This window comes from Apteryx mantelli, chromosome 1 (genome assembly GCF_036417845.1).
Source record: "Apteryx mantelli isolate bAptMan1 chromosome 1, bAptMan1.hap1, whole genome shotgun sequence".
Lineage (NCBI taxonomy): Eukaryota > Metazoa > Chordata > Aves > Apterygiformes > Apterygidae > Apteryx > Apteryx mantelli.
The window spans coordinates 209,136,560-209,155,345 of NC_089978.1; the positions used below are offsets into that span (position 1 = coordinate 209,136,560).

General features: G+C 40.1%; 1 protein-coding gene across 2 annotated transcripts in view; it reads left to right on the plus strand.

Annotated features, from left to right (window-relative positions):
- Positions 1-8,625: 8,625 nt before the first annotated feature.
- PTPN12 (protein tyrosine phosphatase non-receptor type 12) overlaps positions 8,626-18,786 on the plus strand; it is an 82,428-nt gene continuing 72,267 nt past the window's right edge. For both annotated transcript variants that reach the window (XM_067316802.1, XM_067316803.1), the window contains exon 1: positions 8,626-8,743. In XM_067316802.1, the coding sequence (XP_067172903.1) occupies positions 8,645-8,743 (99 nt within the window). In that variant the 5' untranslated portion in view covers positions 8,626-8,644. The remainder of the gene's footprint in view (positions 8,744-18,786) is intronic.

Consider the following 18,786-nt stretch of genomic DNA (forward strand, 5'->3'; position numbering starts at 1 on the left):
TATTTTGAGATGACACTAGACAGTTTTATTAATAGAATTACGTACTGTGTTTGCACATGGTGGGAGGAGCTTGGACTTGGTGACTTTTGCTGTTCTGTTCCAGTTCTTATCCTATGTTCATCTATTCCAAAATTTGAGGGACATTTGTGCCTAACTTCAGCCTCATTGATTTCAGCTCTACTTGAGGCAATCATGCTTTTTTTTGCTTGTCACTAGTAGTTCACCATGCTTCCAGCCTGTTGTATGGCATCTGGCATATCTGATGGAGACAGCAAAGCAACAAAAGCTAAATGAATTGCCAACTTTTTTCCTATATTTTCATTAGGAACATTATATGCATTGAAGTGCAATGTTTAGAACAGCATTGCAAATAGATTTCTGCAGAAGGGAAACTTCATTAATGGTTTGTCTCTAATGTGTATTTCTCATGTCACTTAAATACATTCTGAAGAATTGTTCCTTTCCTGAAAGACTTTCCTTTTGATATAAGCATGGTCAAAAATCAGAGACTTCATAAGGAACATATGACTCTGGGGATGTCCTGGCTGAAGTGCACCCAACGGTCTTGCGGGTAATAGCAATAGTGTAATTCCTCACAGAAAAAACAGCTATACCTTGTCACTCCTACAGAGATTGTTTTAGACTCCTTATTCATCTCAGAATGAGATGCCTAATCATTTCCAGATTTCACAGTCAATATATTTATTTATTCCTGTGACAAAGTTGTCTTTTAGCTTAAGTGGAACTTCTTTTTCATTTTTTTAACCCCCTGATACATTTATAGAGCAGTCATGTCTTTTCTCAGCCGTCACCTCCAAGCCCTCTTAGTTTTCTCTGGGAAGAGAGACCTCCATTCTCCTTAACATGCTAGCAGCCCCACTGGACATGACTGAAATCTTGTTAGAGAAATACTGATAAACCAACACTCGGACTTTTTTTATTTGAATTTTTCTCTCTATCAGCTCTTGAAAAGTTTAAGCCTGAAATTGAGAGAACTGGCTTTCTCACCTCTATTCAACCTGTTTATTTTTAGCTGAGTATTACTGAATATGGAATCAGTCCAGTTTACATCCTGGTTCTATTTCCTGTTTACATGAACCAGTCTGGTGTCACCATCGTATTTCTGGACCGCTCTGGAAGCCTGCGTGCAGCCTTCCTTCCACTTCTGAAGAGAGCTGCGTTACACAATACAACTATTGTTGTGGTCTCAAATAAAGAAATATGAATATCATGTTGTTTTTATGCTGCGTTGTTAAATGGGCACAAAGTGTTATACGCCAGATATAATAGTAAACGTCTCATTGAAATATGTGGGAAAACTCGCTTTGGAGAGTCAAGTCAGAACTGTAGCCGTATTTGAAGTTATTGTAAAAAAAGCCTTGATCCCTTAGAGGATGGCTAACTACAATACAATTTCCATGGGGTGTTGGGGGTTGGATTGTGCGTTTTGGGTTTTTTTCCCCCTGTCTGGTTTTGTTTCCCAAACTAAGGGGTTCACTGTGTCCCTTAAGAGACTATTAAAAAATAAAAAACCCTATCAAATAATTGAGAATCTGAACTGCCCATTATGAGTAGCAATGCTCATAACAACAGGCATTTCAGATGAGGGACTCTTAGGCAGCTCAGTTTCACCAGTGTATCTAATGCATTAGTAGCAGCAGTCTCTGTCCTTGTTATTGTTATTTTAGTAGAATTTTCTGAATAAAATAGAATATTACACGTGTCCAGAAAATGTTAATGACAGTTAAAAGAACAGTCTCTAATCTTTTTGGTTGGCCCAGATTTCATCTAAAAAAAACTTAGTAAAAGCAGGTTTTAAAGAACTGGAAATATTTTGGTTCATATCCATTAATGTAAAAATAGAGGCAAACATAAGCCTGAGGTTTATTTAAGAATAATACAAGTATTGCTGCACTAATGGATAAGAACCTTAAAATAAGACTGATAATAAACAGATTTATTATTTCGCTCTTGAGATTGATATATAAACAGTAGACAATAAAAATGATGCAAAGCACATTCGGTTTTTATAAATCTTTCAGTTTTATTGACATAAGATTTTAGAACTAAGATTTTGGGGTTCTTTTTAAAGGGGCACTGCAAACTATTTATTCAAATAACTGGTTTCAAAATCAAATTTTGAAATGTGAATATTCAGACTATTTCCTGGTGTCTTTTAAACATGCTGGCCATTTTTTCACGCTTTTCCTGATACTTGTAGGCAAAGATTTGAGAGCACCTACGATGCCCTGTGTACAGGCTTGCCTTCTGCTGCGTGCGTTTCCGTTGCAGAGGTGCTGCTGCGGGGCCTGGGGAATACCCTTCACCGAAGCTTTGTTACAGGCAGGCAAATGAGGTTCCCTCTGCGCAGTCCACAATAGCTCTGCAGCTGCCCTTCGACTCGCAGCAAAATAGGCTCTGCCAAGTGTACGGTGGAGTCCAGGGACAGCAGTATTTCCATTTGGGAACTCATAGGTCCAATTTTAAACGTTTCAAAACACACAGAGAGATAGAAAATAGCACCCGATTTCTTCTCTTATTTCCAGCAGTTGGAATCACATATCCCACTGATATCAGCGTTCCTCTGGTAGAGTGAAACACGTGAAAATAACAATCATCAGGCCTATCTGTGGTTTACAATGAAACTGTCAAAAAGTAGCTATCAAAAGGCCACAGAGTGATCTATTTGGGGGCTGTGTGCTATTTATTTTAATACTGTTAAAATCTTGCAGAAGATATTCCTTGTATTCTGAAAATCTTTTTTTTTTTTTACATCCACAAAAATCAATCAAAATATCTCAGTCAATAGAATATATCTTTAATTAAAATAAATCTCTTAAAAGTTAAACAGAAAAATTCTTAAGTCTGGGCAATGTTTCACAGCTATTTTCATTTTTAGCGCTGGTCCTGGTCAATGATCATTTTGATGATTATCATGCATGTGCTTATTTTAGTTTCCGTTGCATGTTAGTAACATCTAAAAATCATGTTAGACCTAAAGCTTGTTAAAATAGATATAGCAGCAGGAGCAAAGTTTCTTCTCTGCACAGAAAGTGTGCACGTGTGTGTGTGTGTGTGTGTGTGCACGTGAGGCATTACAGTTAGGAATCCAAATTATGACTGACCTTTTTCTCATGAAACTCAGTAAATATAATCTAAAATATTTATTAACTATATAGGAAGTATCACATTTAAAGTGTTTTAGTAATATTATGCAATGAATCCCAGAAGACCCAAAGAAGAAATGATAAGTAAATAAATAAAAAAATGAGAAGAAAGCCATACCACATTAAATTGTAATAAAAGTCTTCTCAGTGGTGGTTATAGAAGAGTAGTCTATCTTTGCCTAACTGAAAGTAATAGAGGCAAACGTCAAGAAATTCAAGGGTCACATGGCACTTAATTAGTATGAATGGAACATATACAGGCACTGATCGGGACTTTATGACTCATTTAAGATTAAATTAGTTTTGGATTTAAATCAGGGATTCAATTTATTCATTATATACAAAGGATACGATGTATCTTCTTGAAATTTAAAGTCCATAAGCCTCGCCTACAAAATGAGTATTTTGAGAATTCACAAGGATTCCTGTTTGTTAGTTTGTTACTTATAACCTAAGTGCTCAAATTGTAACTTATGATCTGACACAAAGCCTGATATGATTATTTTTATCCTGTTCAGAAACAAAAGTGACTAAACACAAATATGTTTTGAGCATCACAGTATACAGAAGTACTTGATGCTGATATTCCTAAATGTTTCATTCGACTATTTCAACCAGTATGAAACATTTTGACATTTGTGGAGAGACACATTGTATTTCAGCTTGTCAGATCAAAGTCAAATGTTTCATTTGGACTTAGTTTTACATTTATGTGTACCCTTGAGCTGTTGAACAGCTTCCTGGCAATTACACTCCATGTGCTAGTTCTTTCATATGCTGGGTCCTTATCCCAAATTGTACTGTCTTCAGTGGTAAAGACGTTTCTGCATCTGTAAGTATAACAGTGCATTGTTTTTGTCAGAAAGCAGGAAAACTGGCAAAATTGTTTCATGTGGAAAATTTAACTTTTGCAGAAACAGCATTTTCCATTGAAACCCCACATTTTTAGAAAATTTCCAACCAACTGTACTTTAAATACATTTCAAAAGTGTATTTTAAACTCTATGAATGTTAGCATATAATTTTTATCCTAAATGATCTTGATTACAAAAATACTTTTCAGACACTCAGTATAGATAAAATGTGTTGGGATTTCACGTGCAGAACATATTCATCATAATGCAATTTTAATTACAGTAATAGTAATAATTACACACCACTGTTACTAATATAATGTTACTCCAAACAGCTAGCTAAAATCTGAGCATTTGTAGGTTATTGCAAAGGGGAGGAGAAATTAGTGATGAAGTCAGCTATTACTGTAATGTAATCCTGACAGTTTACAAGGAACATACAAAGCCTTGTTTTGCTGGGCAAAGGAGGAATCAAACAGAAGATGATGCCCTTACTCAGAGCTCTAAGGCTCTTTCAGCCTCCCCAGCAGCTCAAAAGCTCTCTTTGATTTCTTTAGGGAACAGAGTTTTGGGTAGATCTGTGCTATTTTTTGAGCATGGCTCCAAGCCCACACCAGAGCCCAAACTGACACTGCAGCTGAACAGTTCTGAGGCGAGACTATGCCCCATCACAATCTTCAGGCAAACTCTGAAGCTTGGTAAGCTGGGAAGTTTGGGACCCTGCTACTTCTTCCTACACCCATCCATTGGTTGGGCACAAGAATACTGTGTGTGCCAGGAAACACATTTACCAGTTAACACATACTTACCTTGTGGGGACATAAGAAGCTATCTTTGAACAGGAAAATTGTCTGTCCTCCTTCCTTGCAGCAGCCGAAGTTGTGGGGGGGAGGCAAAATGAGATTAATAGAAAAGCTGCAGGTGAGCTACTCAGTTCTCTTCAAGGACCATACTTGCATGGACTGTTAAGACACAACCACAATGTACTTCTACAGATTTTGGTTGCAGCTTCCTGTTCTATCTGTAGGGTGAGTTAATTCACCCTATGTCTCACTCTCTTTTTCCGCCTCTCTCCTACTGTTACACAAATACACACTCATGCACACATGCTAGATTGGTCAGATGTCTGGGTTTAGCCCAGACGGTTTGAGTTTCAGATCAAAAGTCTGGGTTAAAGCCCTCCTTCTGCTGCTGAAAGTTTAGGTTTCTGTGTTCATAGTGAAAAGATGAGACAGCCCAGTGCAACATTTGCAGGGCTGAGGGAAGTAAAACTAGTGCTATTGAGTCTGTGCTCAGGAATATCTGGCAACTCTAACACATACACATGCATATGCAAACAATGCTAAGTAAAGTTCTCCACCCAGGTATTTCAAATTTCTTTGTTTTGCATATGCCTTTGTTTTGGCTGGTGACACAGGCCTGGTTTGGGGGGGAATTTTTTTTTTCTGAGATTGTATATTCTTCTTATCAGGTAACTCAAATGAAAGGTCATTGTTACACTTGCTAGTTTAAAATAGTTTATTGCAATACAACAACAGATTATGAACAAGTCCTGATTGATAACTTGTCTATTTTTAATGTGGGGCAATAATGACATAAGAACCAAATGCAACAAATCATGACCTTTCTTTCTCTGCTAATCAAGTCCTCTGTAACTCTATCATGTGAATGAGTGAGTTGAGTGAGGAAGACCATACCATATTCAAGACTTTTCATCAATGTTTAGTCCCAACTATCATTTTTTTAACAGTTACATGCTTTCTGGCCTGTTGAACAGGTTTGCCAGGCAACTACTGAGCAAACTAAGCAACTTTCCTGAAGCAGAAGGAAATCAAGCAAGATGGTATGAAAAGATTTTATGAAGAATCATCACGTTACTATCACTGTTACTTCCATATTGCTGTTTTGGTCGTATCCTCACTGGTCTTTCAAAGTCACATCTATTCTTCTTGGCGATCACTTTGTGCCCTTTCTATCTATGGCTATATATATATATATATTTTATATTTCCCCTTAATGCTGCTTTCAGGTAGGAAGAAAAGAGAAGGAGAAGAAGAGAAGGAAAAGAGATTAAAGGAAGAAAAGCAGGCATCCTTGTGGCTCTTCAGGGCTGATTATCTTATGGAGACTGGAGGAAAGGACATGAAAGGGGGACTGGGCTCTCACAGTTGATGTGTTTGTGTTGGATATTCACGCTACTTTTGTGCAGTGGAGTTGAGGCTTCAATGCACGGGGAAGTTTTTCAAAACTCAATACCTCAGCACAGCACTGGATCTCTCTCCCAGTTCCTTGATGTGTCCTTCTGTCCTCCGTACATTAGCCTCCATGAACATCAGCTGTTAAAAAACAAGCCCTTTGTAAGAGGCTGAAGTATCTGGCAAATCATGCAAGAACACAAACCCTCTCAATTTACCAGCCTGCCCCTCTGCCACAGATGATTGCTTCTGTAGCAGAGGCAGCAGAAAGAAATGTGTGTCCATGCGGCGGCAGCTACTTAGTTCATAGTCCTAAACCTTAACATATAGTGAAAGGAAGTTTTGAGCTAAGTTGATGGACAGTGATTTGGGCTGAGGGCAGGAACATGCCATTTTGCTAACTCTGCTACAAAGGTGATAATCCTTGGCAGTTGTCGAAGATGGCAATATCTTAGACCACAACAGGAAGGCCAAGTTTTATGTAGCTTTGTTTCAGCAGCAAAGCCAGCTTAACGGCATCATCTGAGAGGACAAAAAACCCACACTTTTTGTACCAGGTTGTATTTCAGCTGAATCAGTTCCCTGACCTGGTTTAACGGATGGTCTCACAAACTGTTTTGCTTGCACAACCGTGAGGACAACATACTACAGTGAGTGGGAATAAGTTGTAGAAACTGGGTGATTTGGTAGGAGTACCTTAACTGGGCTAGGCTGTTAGCATGGAACTTTATCATTAGTCTGTGTTACTAAATTTTATTGGATTAGCTACATGAATAATGTCTCTGTAGTTCTTTACCAACAAAATTATGCTTAAAAACATTACTAAGCACATTTATTATGTTACAATGCTATATATACACATAAAATTATTTTGTTTTCCTGAAGCAGAAATTATAAATGTAATCAGGGAACCAAACATGGGCGATATCTTAATGAGTTTAATCAATTTATCTTATCAAAAGGAAAGAATACAGGTGTATTTGTGTGTACAGCAGGAGAAAATATCTGCTTTTTTTGACACATTTACTTTGAAACCTTTATTGAGAAGTATTTTCAGCTAATATGGGACTGCTTCACTCTGATGTTTAAATTTTTCCCTTTTGATTTTATTGAAGTCCAGTATAAAGGCAGAACAAACATTTTAAACGTGATGTTATTAATCATAATAATATTACAATAAATTAACTTCTTAAAGTAAAAGGGCAAAAATAACACTCCTTTGTCTTACTGTCTCTAAACGTTTTGACATTACCAAAACATCCAACGTTACCTAAGAAAGCAAAAAATTATTTTCAAGTAAAAGCGACTGACACCCCTGAAGGCATTTCCCTTGCACCAACACAGCATTTTCTGGAGGAAAGAAAACAGCCCTCTTCCTGCCACAACTTTTTTAACCAGATCTAGACTCCTTGCAATCCTCTGAATGCGACGACAAAGGTTCCCGAGTGCCACCGAAAAACGCACGCTCCGGACCCCCAGCGCCTTACAAGCACCCAGGGTCAGCGCTGCCGGCAGCCGCGTCTCGCCGCACGTCTGTAAAAACAGAAAACGCGAAAAACGGCCCCGGCGCGGGGCCCGCGGCCTCTACCCCGCCGCCCGCCATCTTCCGCCACCCCCGTTTACCGCAGCGGCGCCGGCCGCTCGGCCTCCAGGAGCCCTGCGTCCCGCCTCGGCCTCCTTCCGCGGCTCGAGGCCTCCCGCCGGCCCTTTCAGCGGCACCCTCGGTAAGAGGGCAACAACGCAAAACCCGCCCCAGCGCCCTGCCTTCCCGGCCGGGGGCCCGAGCGGGCGCCGCCGCCCCGCCGCGACTACAGGTCCCGGCATGCCGCGCGGCGCCGGCCGCAGCCCCGCAGCCTGGGAGCTGTAGGCGCCCCGCAGCCCCGCTATTGTACTCGAGCCAAAGGAAGCCGCGCGGCGCTCCGCTCGGGCCCCCCCCCCCCCGCTTTCCCAGTGGTCCCTTCCAGAGCCCCATTCGGCGCCCTTCGGAAGGTCCCATCCGTGGGAAACAGGAGAGGCCGGCGGAACTGGGCGACTCGAAAAGCTGAAAGCGGCTCTGCTCGCGGGACGGGGCTAGGCGGTGATTAGCGTGCGCAGCCACCAATGCGGCGGGGGCTGCGGCGCGAGGAGCCAATAGTCGCGGAGCGGGGGCGGGAGTAGGAAACGCCGGTGGAGCGGGTGGTGCGCCTGCGCGGGGGGCGGGGCTTTCGTCGTGTCGCTGTGTCGGTGGCGGCGCCCGGGGCGGGGCGGGCCGGGCTGAGCCGGGCGCAGGGAGGGAGGATGGAGCAGGCGGCCGCGCGGCCGTGAGCGGGGTGGGGAGCCGTGCGCGCGGCCGCGGGGCAGGCCGGGGCGGCGGCGGGGTGACGAGCTCGCGCGGCGGCGGCGGCGGGGGTGCGGGGGCTGCCGCTCGGCCGGGCGGCCGCGGGGCAGGATGAGCCAGGAGGAGATCCTGAGGAGGTTCATCAAGCGCGTCCAGGCCATGAAGGACACGGACCACAATGGGGAGGACAACTTCGCCAGCGACTTCATGGTGAGGGGCGGCGGCGCGGCGCGGGCCGGGCTCCTGCCTCCCCTCAGCGCGGGGTGGGGGGGGTCCCGCCGGCCGGGCCGGGCCCGGGGCGGGGGGGGGGCAAGCGAGGTGACGTCCCCGCCGGGCTGCCCCCCTCCCCCCCCGCCGCGGGGAGCCGCGCCGCCCCCTGCCCCAGCGCCTCTGCCGGGCGCCCCGCGGGGGCTTTCGCCCTCATCGCGGTAACCGGCCGCTGCAGAATTAGCCGGAGCTGCCTCTCCTCCCCCCCCCCCCCACTTCCCTTCCCTTCCCGGGAAGATAAAGGGGCCGGGGAGGGCTGAGAGCCCCTGCCCTGCCTTGCAGCCCCTTGCCTGGCGGTGCGGTGTCATCTGGAGCTAAGCGGGCGTTGCTTTCCTCCTTTCCCCCTGTATTCGGCTCTGCAGCTGCCTGCTTGATGCTCCTCTTCTTTCCGAGGAGATGCGTTAAGTGTATTAAATATTCCTCAGAGGAACAGGCATCTTCCCTTCGCTCCCCATCCCCCCATCCCTCGTCCTTTCTTCCTTCCAGAGCAGCTCGCCCTCGGCCTCTGGTTAACGTGTGCGCTGGGGGGGGAATTTACTGGAGAATTAGCTTTCTTCCTAGCTTATTTTAGCTGCTTAATCGGGCTGCTAAAATGTCTGAGACGATTTATCTTTTGAATAGATGGCATAAACCGGGAACAATAATTCTGACTGGGCACATGTCGCTGACACTTTTCCATATTGTTTAAATGCTTGATATGAAAATACGATTTGCCCCGCAGAAGAGCTAAAGATGAGCGGGTTGGCAGGCCCTGCGTGTCTTGGTGGTAGCTTACGAGCTCTTGGTGGCTCTTGGTTATCTGGCGATATTTGGGATAAGAGCACGCCGTTAGCCTCTGAAGCTCTCAGCCTTTGATAAAGGTCTGGGAACAACAACAAAAAAAAAAAGAACAAAAGAAAAGAAAAAAGAAAAAACAAAGCACGCAACCCTGGATGCAAGTGCCGCATCGGGGACGGTGCGAGCCGCGGGAGGAGGGCGCGGATGTTGCGCAAGGCTGCGGGGCGCTGGGAGCGCTCGCAGGTCCGCGCCGGCGGAGGAAGCGCGCTCGGGGAGCGGCGGGAGCGGCGGGCCCGTGGGAAAGCGCCGGAGCCCCGGGCGTGTGCGGAGGGAGGCAGCGCGGAGCCAGGAGCCGCGCTCGAGCACAGCGTGCTGCGGCGGCGGCCTCGCGTGATGCGACGGCCTCGCGTGGCAGCTCACGGGTTAAATGCTCTGGCAGGACCTTCTCGTTAAAGGGTTGTCTTAGAAATGTGATTGCTGGTAAATACGGATTGACCTATTGCGCTGGTGAGTCTGCCTTGTTACCTTAAACTAGATGTGTTTTATAGAAAGGGTATTCTGGGCTAGGGGATTTTTTTTAATAGCCTTTCTGTTAAATACTTTAAATGCTAGATTTTCTAATCAACTTTTGCCATTTCATATCTGATCAATAGCCTAATGTTTTACCTCTGTTATAGTCAAATTGCATACATGTGGGTTTTTCATCCTTTCTTATGAGTAGCGGCACTTCTGTATGGAAGAATTTTGTATTTTTGCATTTCTGTATTTGACAGCATGTTGTTTTATATAGCTTTTAACTGTATAATCAGTAATCTTTGCCACTGCTTTCAGAGAGCAGTAAGGAAAGAAAGTGCTTTTAAGAAGCAGGAAGATGTGATTGTACAAACTAGTGGGAAGGCAGCTCAGGACAGAAGTGTATTACCTGAAACAATGTTAAATCCTTTGGAAGTGATTGCGTTCGTGGGTGTGTGGGGTTTTTTTTGTTTTGTTTTGTTTTTGTCCTTCTAACACTTTCTATTTCCAACTCATTATACTTTATTTCTGCATAATAAATTAAAGGGAAACCAGGAAACTAGAATGCTGGTCTTTGACATGAATATATTCTCATTACTTTCAATATTCATCTGCGTGTATTAAAGCAAGGTGGCCAGATTAGGGTGGCTGCAAGAATTGTAATTACTGAAATTCTTTCACTAAGAACAAATGTATTTTTTGCTATGCTTCTTTCACAAAGCCATGCTCAGATGATATTTAAGATGACTGAAGTGGGGAAAGAAAAATCTTCCATATTCTCTGTTTTCTTTAATAATAGTGATTTTTCTGGGAGGAAGGGAAGAGGGAGGTAATATTTCTCATTTAAGTGCAGGATGTACTGTTGCTGCTAAGCAATGGCAAGTTTGTGGAAAAGGAATTGCTGTTACTCATCACTTCATTTCCAAGTTGAAATGGAATCTAAAAATAGAAATGGAATAGTGGGTGAATGCAATTGAAAACAATTCTTTATTTTCACATCTTTATTGCCTTAGCTTGTGTTGAGTAATTGGCTTACAGAATTATATTTAGGTCTGAGTGAATGAACTAAGTACTTTATAGGTGTCAGGGAGTTCTGGAAGAGATGGTAAAGAAGCTGGTATAGACTGCACTTGACTGTAGTCTTCTGATTAGTCAGGCTAAATGTTATTAAAAGCCCATGGCATAGATAAGTATGACTGCTATTTAATAATGTCGTTGACGTACCTGAAAACACATTCCACTTGGAAGGTGGAAATTTGATTCCCCCCCCCCCCCCAAGGTAAATTGTATAATCTAGGCACCAATAGCAAGTTTTTTACAGGAGTCAAATGTTTTTTATTAAATAATTGTAATATGCATTAGAGAGTAAGCAGGAATTTATTAGTAGATCATTTAAGTATTATGGGGGTGAACAGTTAGGTTTAAATGAAGTGGATTGTTTGAAAACAGTATCGTCTTGCCTGTGCATTTTGCAAATAAGCATTATCTGTGGCTCTAGGGACAAGTGGGCTTTTTCTTAGTATAATGTAGTTTTGGATTTTACTAGTATAGTTGAAATACATCCAAGAGTACCACTTTTTTTCATGTTTCTTGCTGACATAGCTGCATTGGCAAAATGAAGTATAGATTGCTTCCTCTTGGTGCTTTCTGTTGCATAAATATAGCCAGCCTCATCTAGATTCTGATTTTCTATAATGTATCTTAATTGAACACGTGTCTTATGTCAAACAAAGTTTGGAAATCAAACTCTATAAGGAGATGAAGAAAACACTTTTTTTAGATTCTAGGTTATAGAAAGACCTCAATAAATATCTTGCTGATTTTCATTTAATACGTGTCCAACTTACAGAATTTTGTTTCCTTATGTAATACAGTCTCAACAAATCCATTCTGAGACTATCATGCCTATCATTTGTCTGATCTAGACTGCCATTGTTGTAGGCTAACTGAAATATGAACAACGTAAAGCATTATCTTAAAAATTAGATGTGCTGTCTTAAATATTTTGTGGTATGTGACGGTTTGGCTTAATCTTTTGGGTTATATCTCTGGTAATCTGTTGTCATAGTATATAAAGAATGGCTGAAAGTGTTCTTGATTTTTGCAATGAGTTCTGCGTAGGTGACCCTCAGCTTTTGTTTGGAGTTAGCAGCATTGAAATGATCCCGTCTTAGATTACCAGTCTATTAACTTTAAAAATTTTGCAAGGAGTTGCTAAGTACCTACATCTGCTCTCAAAATTTTTTGGTACCTTTCATTCAAGAGAGAATTTTTGCAACTAAGTCAAACAACTCAACTTCATTGTCTCTCCCTGTTCTGTCCAGTCCATCTGAGTGCTTAGGTTTGAGATGCTGAAGAACCTGGTTTGCTATTTTCTAAACTACGAAAAAGGTTTAGAATGACTCATTGATTTGCAACAGGTAAAAAGATAGTGTCTATGCCAGGTTTCCCTCTTAGTATCTTGTCTCTTTTTATTTTCAGAATTTTTACTTTTAAGTAGTCATCGTTTTGTGAAAATCAAATATTAAAAAGGGGAAGGTGGAATGTACTTGATTTCTAAGGGTAATGGTTGACTGACTGTAGGCAGTGCTACACCAGGATGTTATAAAACTGTCTTCCCTGTTTTTTCAGAAAAGTGCATGCTTTCAGGAAAGTAAAATAACTAACAGTACTAAAAATGAAATGGTAATCTAGACTGTTCTAAGTTACTGATCAAGTATACTAAGATACATAGTGGAAGTCTATGTACCAATGATAAACATCGCACTGATTTTGTTCTAATTCCTGTACATTCCAGAATAACATTAAAATAGAACAAATAATATATTCGGCCATAACCATAGCACTTAGGAAACATCCCTCTTAAAAGCTTGTCTGGATATTAATTTGCATTTATGTGAGCTTCTCTGCTTCAAATACCACTAATGCACTTCTTGAGTGTCTGCAAATATATTTTTCAAATTTATTAGGCTAGCATATAATCTGGAAACTGAACAAAGAAGGGTAAGGGTAATTTGCCTCCAAAATGTGTTGTCAAATATATTTGACTTCTTAAAAAAAAAAAAAAAAAAAAAAAAAAAAAAAAAAGACATCTTTGGAGATGATGTTTTTTCGTATTTATTTCATTCTTATTGAATGAGTTCCATATCTGTAACACTTAGCTTGGAGCATGAGCTCTCAATTTCTGCTTTATCATAAGCATTTATAAAATACACACTATCTTTTCAAGAGAAATAATTTTTATCTGTTAAAACTAAACTAGGAAAAAACACCTTGGTAGAATCATCTAGATAATAAATTGTTTCTTAGAATTTTAGACAGTTTTAATTGATGTAAATATAGGTTTGTATTAAATTCTTGCAAACTAGGGGCTTATGAACAAACCTGTACAATTCTAGGCATTTGTTTCCCTTTAAGCATGGCAGAAGGACCAATTTGGAGAAACTGAGCCATAAGTATGTTGTACAGCTGATCTGTTATAAGAAACTCTGCTCTTAAAGATGTGTTAATAGGTCATAGACAGCTGTGTCAGTGTTTAAATGTGCTTTGAGCCTTTGTAAAATTTCAGAGACAAAAATGGGTCTGTTTTTCCTGTCTCCCATGTTATGCTTTGAGTGTTAATATATTTTTGAAGTTCTATTCCCATTAACTTTTTTTTAGTTAATGGATGCTGTTAATTTGATTGGAAGACCAAAAAGATGATTTTGTTGTGAGCAGTGATAACCATACAGGCCATTAATAGAACTTCATTTACATAGACTACTTATAATTGGAGTGATATGACTGCATAGTAGTTTCAGTAAACCTTAACTTCAGTGGCTTCTGAAATTTTGTGGAATGCTGTTCTTTAAATGTTATACAAAATGCGACTTTCTGCAAAAAAAATTTCATTTAAATATCCAGCTTTTTTATCTTCTATAAAAAAATTAGTGCTATTTCTGTACTTTCAAAGATGTCATTCTGAATTTTCATAGGGCAGATGAATACAACCACAAAGCTGCTATAGTGACCCTGGGGTATAAGAACTTGCAAACTCTGGCTAAAATTGCAGTAGGTCTTTTGGCCAAATGAAGCTAAAAGAAGTCAATTGGGCAATACTCTGTTAAATATCTTATATGGTAGCAAGTTCTGTTGGGTCAGTCTCTAAAAGAGAGAAGTATGCAAGTCTACTGTTCTTCAGTTTGTATACTGATTTTGCTGCATATTGCAAAGTTGTTCAGGAGAAGCACATGGTAATCTTGACCTTGCACCTTATGACATACCACGTGCACTCCAAATAATTTAAATGGGATGTCAAATACTTAGCTTTTATTTTGGTCTCCATCCTACAACACCTTTTTTGTATATGCCTGACTAGAAATGTTGAAGCTCATACTAAATACCTTACTGCATTTAGATCTAGGGTAGATGAAATGTGGTCACAGGAGGTAGATATATATAGATACATGTGTATATATCTGCATGTATGTTTCCATATATTTCTGCATATGTCTATGACTATCCGATTGCTATAGTAACGGTTTCTTCTTGCTTTGAGGTGCACACAATTCACCTTAAAATTACAGTGAAGTTAATAAAGTTAACAGCTCTGCAACCCAGGAAAGGCTTATCTAAATATCTACTTGTCTAATGTGTATATATTTGTTAACAGTGCAACAAAAGTCTAAGGCTTTTTACTTTCATCTTAAAGGTATTAATTTATCACAAACGCAAATCCCGTTTGATCCTTTTTCACTATTTTTGTCTGAGATTCATGGATTTTGTGTGGAAGGAACTTGTACTGCTACGGTTGTACTGAAACGTGTTCTGTGCATAGGAAATTTTGGCATAGAGAAAATAGTAAAGCATCTGTTAGTGATGAGGAAAGGCAGAATTATACTAGTAGCTTGAGTACATGTTTGTAGGACTGAAATCAAAAGCTAGATGACTTCTGTGTTTTGTTTTTGTTTTTTTTTGTATTACAAAACATCAGTCTTCATTTGGGGAGAGGCATCAGTGTTAAAGGTTGGATATGGAATTGGGTAGAGCAGAAACTTTGTGCTGTTAGAAGATGTAGTGGTTGTATCCCGGTGTATTCCTCAGGCTGTTATTCCATGATTGCTACTATTATGTCAGTGCAGTCTCAGATAACTCAGCTTTATATATTTGCTTTAAATCAAGCATGGGTATGCATTTGTATTTCTGTTAACTAGAGTATGAATGGTGCAAAGAGATTATGCGCTTTGTTTTCCTGCTTAATCTGGCAAAACTTCCTAATATAGAATTAACTCATCAAATATGTGTTCAAAGTTGAACAATCAGAGTGTATTCATAGAAGGAGAGCACTCTGATATGGCTGTGAAATTTCTGATCTGGAACCAGGAACCACAAAGAACAACAGTGTTTTTGGATAACTATCTCAAGTTCTACCACATCTTCCAGAAACGATATTACATGTTGACCTGAGAGCACTGAGACAGTGCAAGTATCAAGTAGTAGTATGGCTAGGGGAGCTGAGAGTGCAGCAGCAAGTTAAAGAAAGGAGTGGAAGAGAAGAGCACAACAAAGTCCATCGTATTTTTTTAACCATTGTTTTAAAGTTGCTTTGAATATTGAATGTTAGGATGTTTCAGGAACTGTGAGGTTTGCACAAGGAAGTTGCAGCTTCTGTCTCAGAGATCTCTTTTTCTAGCTACTCTCTTGCAAGCTGCTTTAGAATGTAAAAAAAAATTTTTACGCCTCTAAAAGGATAAACTAGTGAAATTTCCCGAAAGGTACCAGATAAATAGAGGTATAAATGGATGACCTAGTTTGGGTGACCTGGTTTTCCTCATATCTTGCTTTATTTCTTTAAAAGGTAATTTTATTGTTGATAATCAATTTATGGAAAAGTTTATTGCCCTTATTGCTCTAATGGAAGTGTTTTTTTGGAAGAAAAGCCTAAAAGAGTTGAATCATCAGCTATAATAAGTAGCAAGTCAATGTAGCCAATAACTTTTAATAAGGAAAAATACCTAACTATTATAAGAGGACTGAAGCTGTGAATGTTGTTGTGTAGTGCACTAGAGGTGCCGTTAGGAACAGAAGCAAATAAAGATATATTTTTCATTCATTAAGATTTCTAAAAGTAGCAGACATCTTCTAAAATGACTGGAAGAAAGCATCAACAATTTTGAAACGATTTCTGCCATGATGCTTCTGACAGATAATTTTTTTATTTTACTTCTGAGCTCCCTTAGTTCAGTAAAAAGAATTGAATTGGCTGGTTTTATTAAAATGTCAAGGGCAACCAAATTAATAGATGTAAAGTTGTAAGTACTGTATGTATCAGTTGCCTTGTTCAATTTTGAGTTCACTCTGATTCAAAGGAATCGTATCACAATTGTCAGAAGCCTACCCGATACCCTTATTTTTGTATATGTAGGGGAGTGGGCCTTGATTCTTAAACATTATTACAATATATTATTTTTAAGTGTATGGTATAAGTCTTAGGTATAAGTTTTGCTGTCTGAAGTCATGGATTGGAAAGTATCGGCATCTTACAGGAAATGAACTCAGTTAAAACCATATTGCTTTAAAGAACATCTGCACTATTTTAATCTTTTCATTTAGTTGTAATACTGAACTTATCAACCAATTTAAAACAAACTTGTCTTACATTAACTTCCTTCTAATGTACTCTTATAATAATGTTCTATCTGTTTGTGTTTATTTTTCTAAGGTCGGCATTCAGTGATGTCTTCTTGAACAATTTTGGATCTTGCTGCATTTGTCTACTGTTTTTGCTACTTCTGTCTTGTCATTCTTACTGCGTCACGTGAATGACATCTGTTTTCTGTTTTTTCATCTAAAAACTCACAGATTTTGTACTCTTTGTGATCATAGGAAGAATAGCTTCTGCATGGATCAGTTAGGTTAAAAGCAGTTCTTTCTTTTGTTCTCGATAGGTGAGTGACCATCTCTTACCTGTGTCCTCCCATCATTTGCAGTGAGCACTAATACCAGTAAGGTGCCAAGTGTTTTTTTTTTTTTTTTTTTTTTTTCCTGAACAGTTACTATAGGACAATCAGTGGGAGATTGAACAGGATGTGATACATGAGTGGCATTGTCTCCTCTTCATGCTTTTATTGAAGCTGGGCAGTTAGCACATCACTGCTATCATTTTCTTTCATAGCTGCTATAGCATCTATCATGGATTAGAAGTCCATTTCTTCCTTGTGCTGAGCTGGATGTCTGCAGCTGCTTAGACAAGGTTCCAGTTCATGCAGGTTTTGGCTAGACTTCAAAGACTGGTAGGCATGATTTCAGGCTGCTTGCCACATTTGAGATGGTTTCAGGGGACTGTTGGTCCAGAATTTTCATCTTGATTGTTGTCTATTGTTTGGGTTTTTTTTTCTTTTTAATAGATGTTGCCTTTCATTTATGTTAGTATGGCATTGTTCTCATCTGGTACTTCCTCTGCTATTTTTTTGGTAGACCCAGCTATCTTGAAACATCTGTGTTCCCAACTCAAAGGATGTTATACAAGCTTCCTGTCCTTAAGTGTTCAAGGGGCTTGCCAGTGTGGATTGTGCATGGTGTTGAAATGACTAATTGCTATGGGAGCTACACTGCTCTTAAGATGCCTGAGTGGTGTTTCACTCTGTCCTAAATGTTTCACTTTTTATTCGACTCTCCAGCACAAACCCTTTGAAACAGTGTTTTTTTCCAAGACGCTCAGTTTTCTGGTAGCTTGGTGCAGTGCTTGGACATAGCTTCCTGTTTAGCTAGATTATTTTATTAGGTCAGTTGTCTAGTATGAGGTCTTACTGAGCAAAATTGAAAAGAACATTTAATAGGAAAGGCACGAAAAACAAAGAAAACCAAGTGATATGCATAGTGGACTGCAGACCATGGATAGATAAGGTTTGTAAGCTGATGAGTAGCTGTTGTGTGCGTGAGAGGAAGTGGTCATGGGGGTGCCTTGGTGGTCAATGTATGAAGTCCTGCATTTTTGCAATGCATAGCTTCTTTTTAATGCTTTTCCACATGTAGAAAAGATGTGGAGCCTTAAAGCTTCTTTTACTTTCTACTTGAATCTTTGTCTTCCTACCTAGAAAGCAGGATTACAACTTGAAGCAATGCTTTCACTGTTGGTTACTCCCTCATGCATATTCTGATAATTTTAGCAAATAGGTAACTGTTAATTGAAATGAATACAGTTGTCTAGTAGGAGTACTCAGGAGAATCATTAACCTACATATACTCTTCCCTCCAGAATAGCGTTTCATTTTCCAGCTTTATTTTGAGGTAAGTTTAACTGTTTCAGAAACCTGAAAACTCTTGCAGAAATGAATTCATTGTAAATTGCCTATAGGGAAGCACACCTATTGCACAAACTCTTAAAGGAAGGAAATAATCTTTTCGATATCATGAGTCTCCCCAAATCATTTTTAAGTATTTGACAGGTTTTTTTAAGAATTCTGTGTTTAGTAATGCAGATGGTTACTCAAAGACACTTTTTTTTTTTTAATGATCAAACTAAAATGTAAAGCTAATCTTAACTCCTTTCCTGTGAGGTACTGTAAGCATAACTATCTAAAGATGTTAATGAACATACATGGAACTATGTTTAAACATTAATGGACAAAACATGACTATGATTTTTAGGCAGCTAAAAGGATCTTGAAGGACATTTCAGGCCGTCACTGGAATTGGTTTTAGCAAATAAATGCATT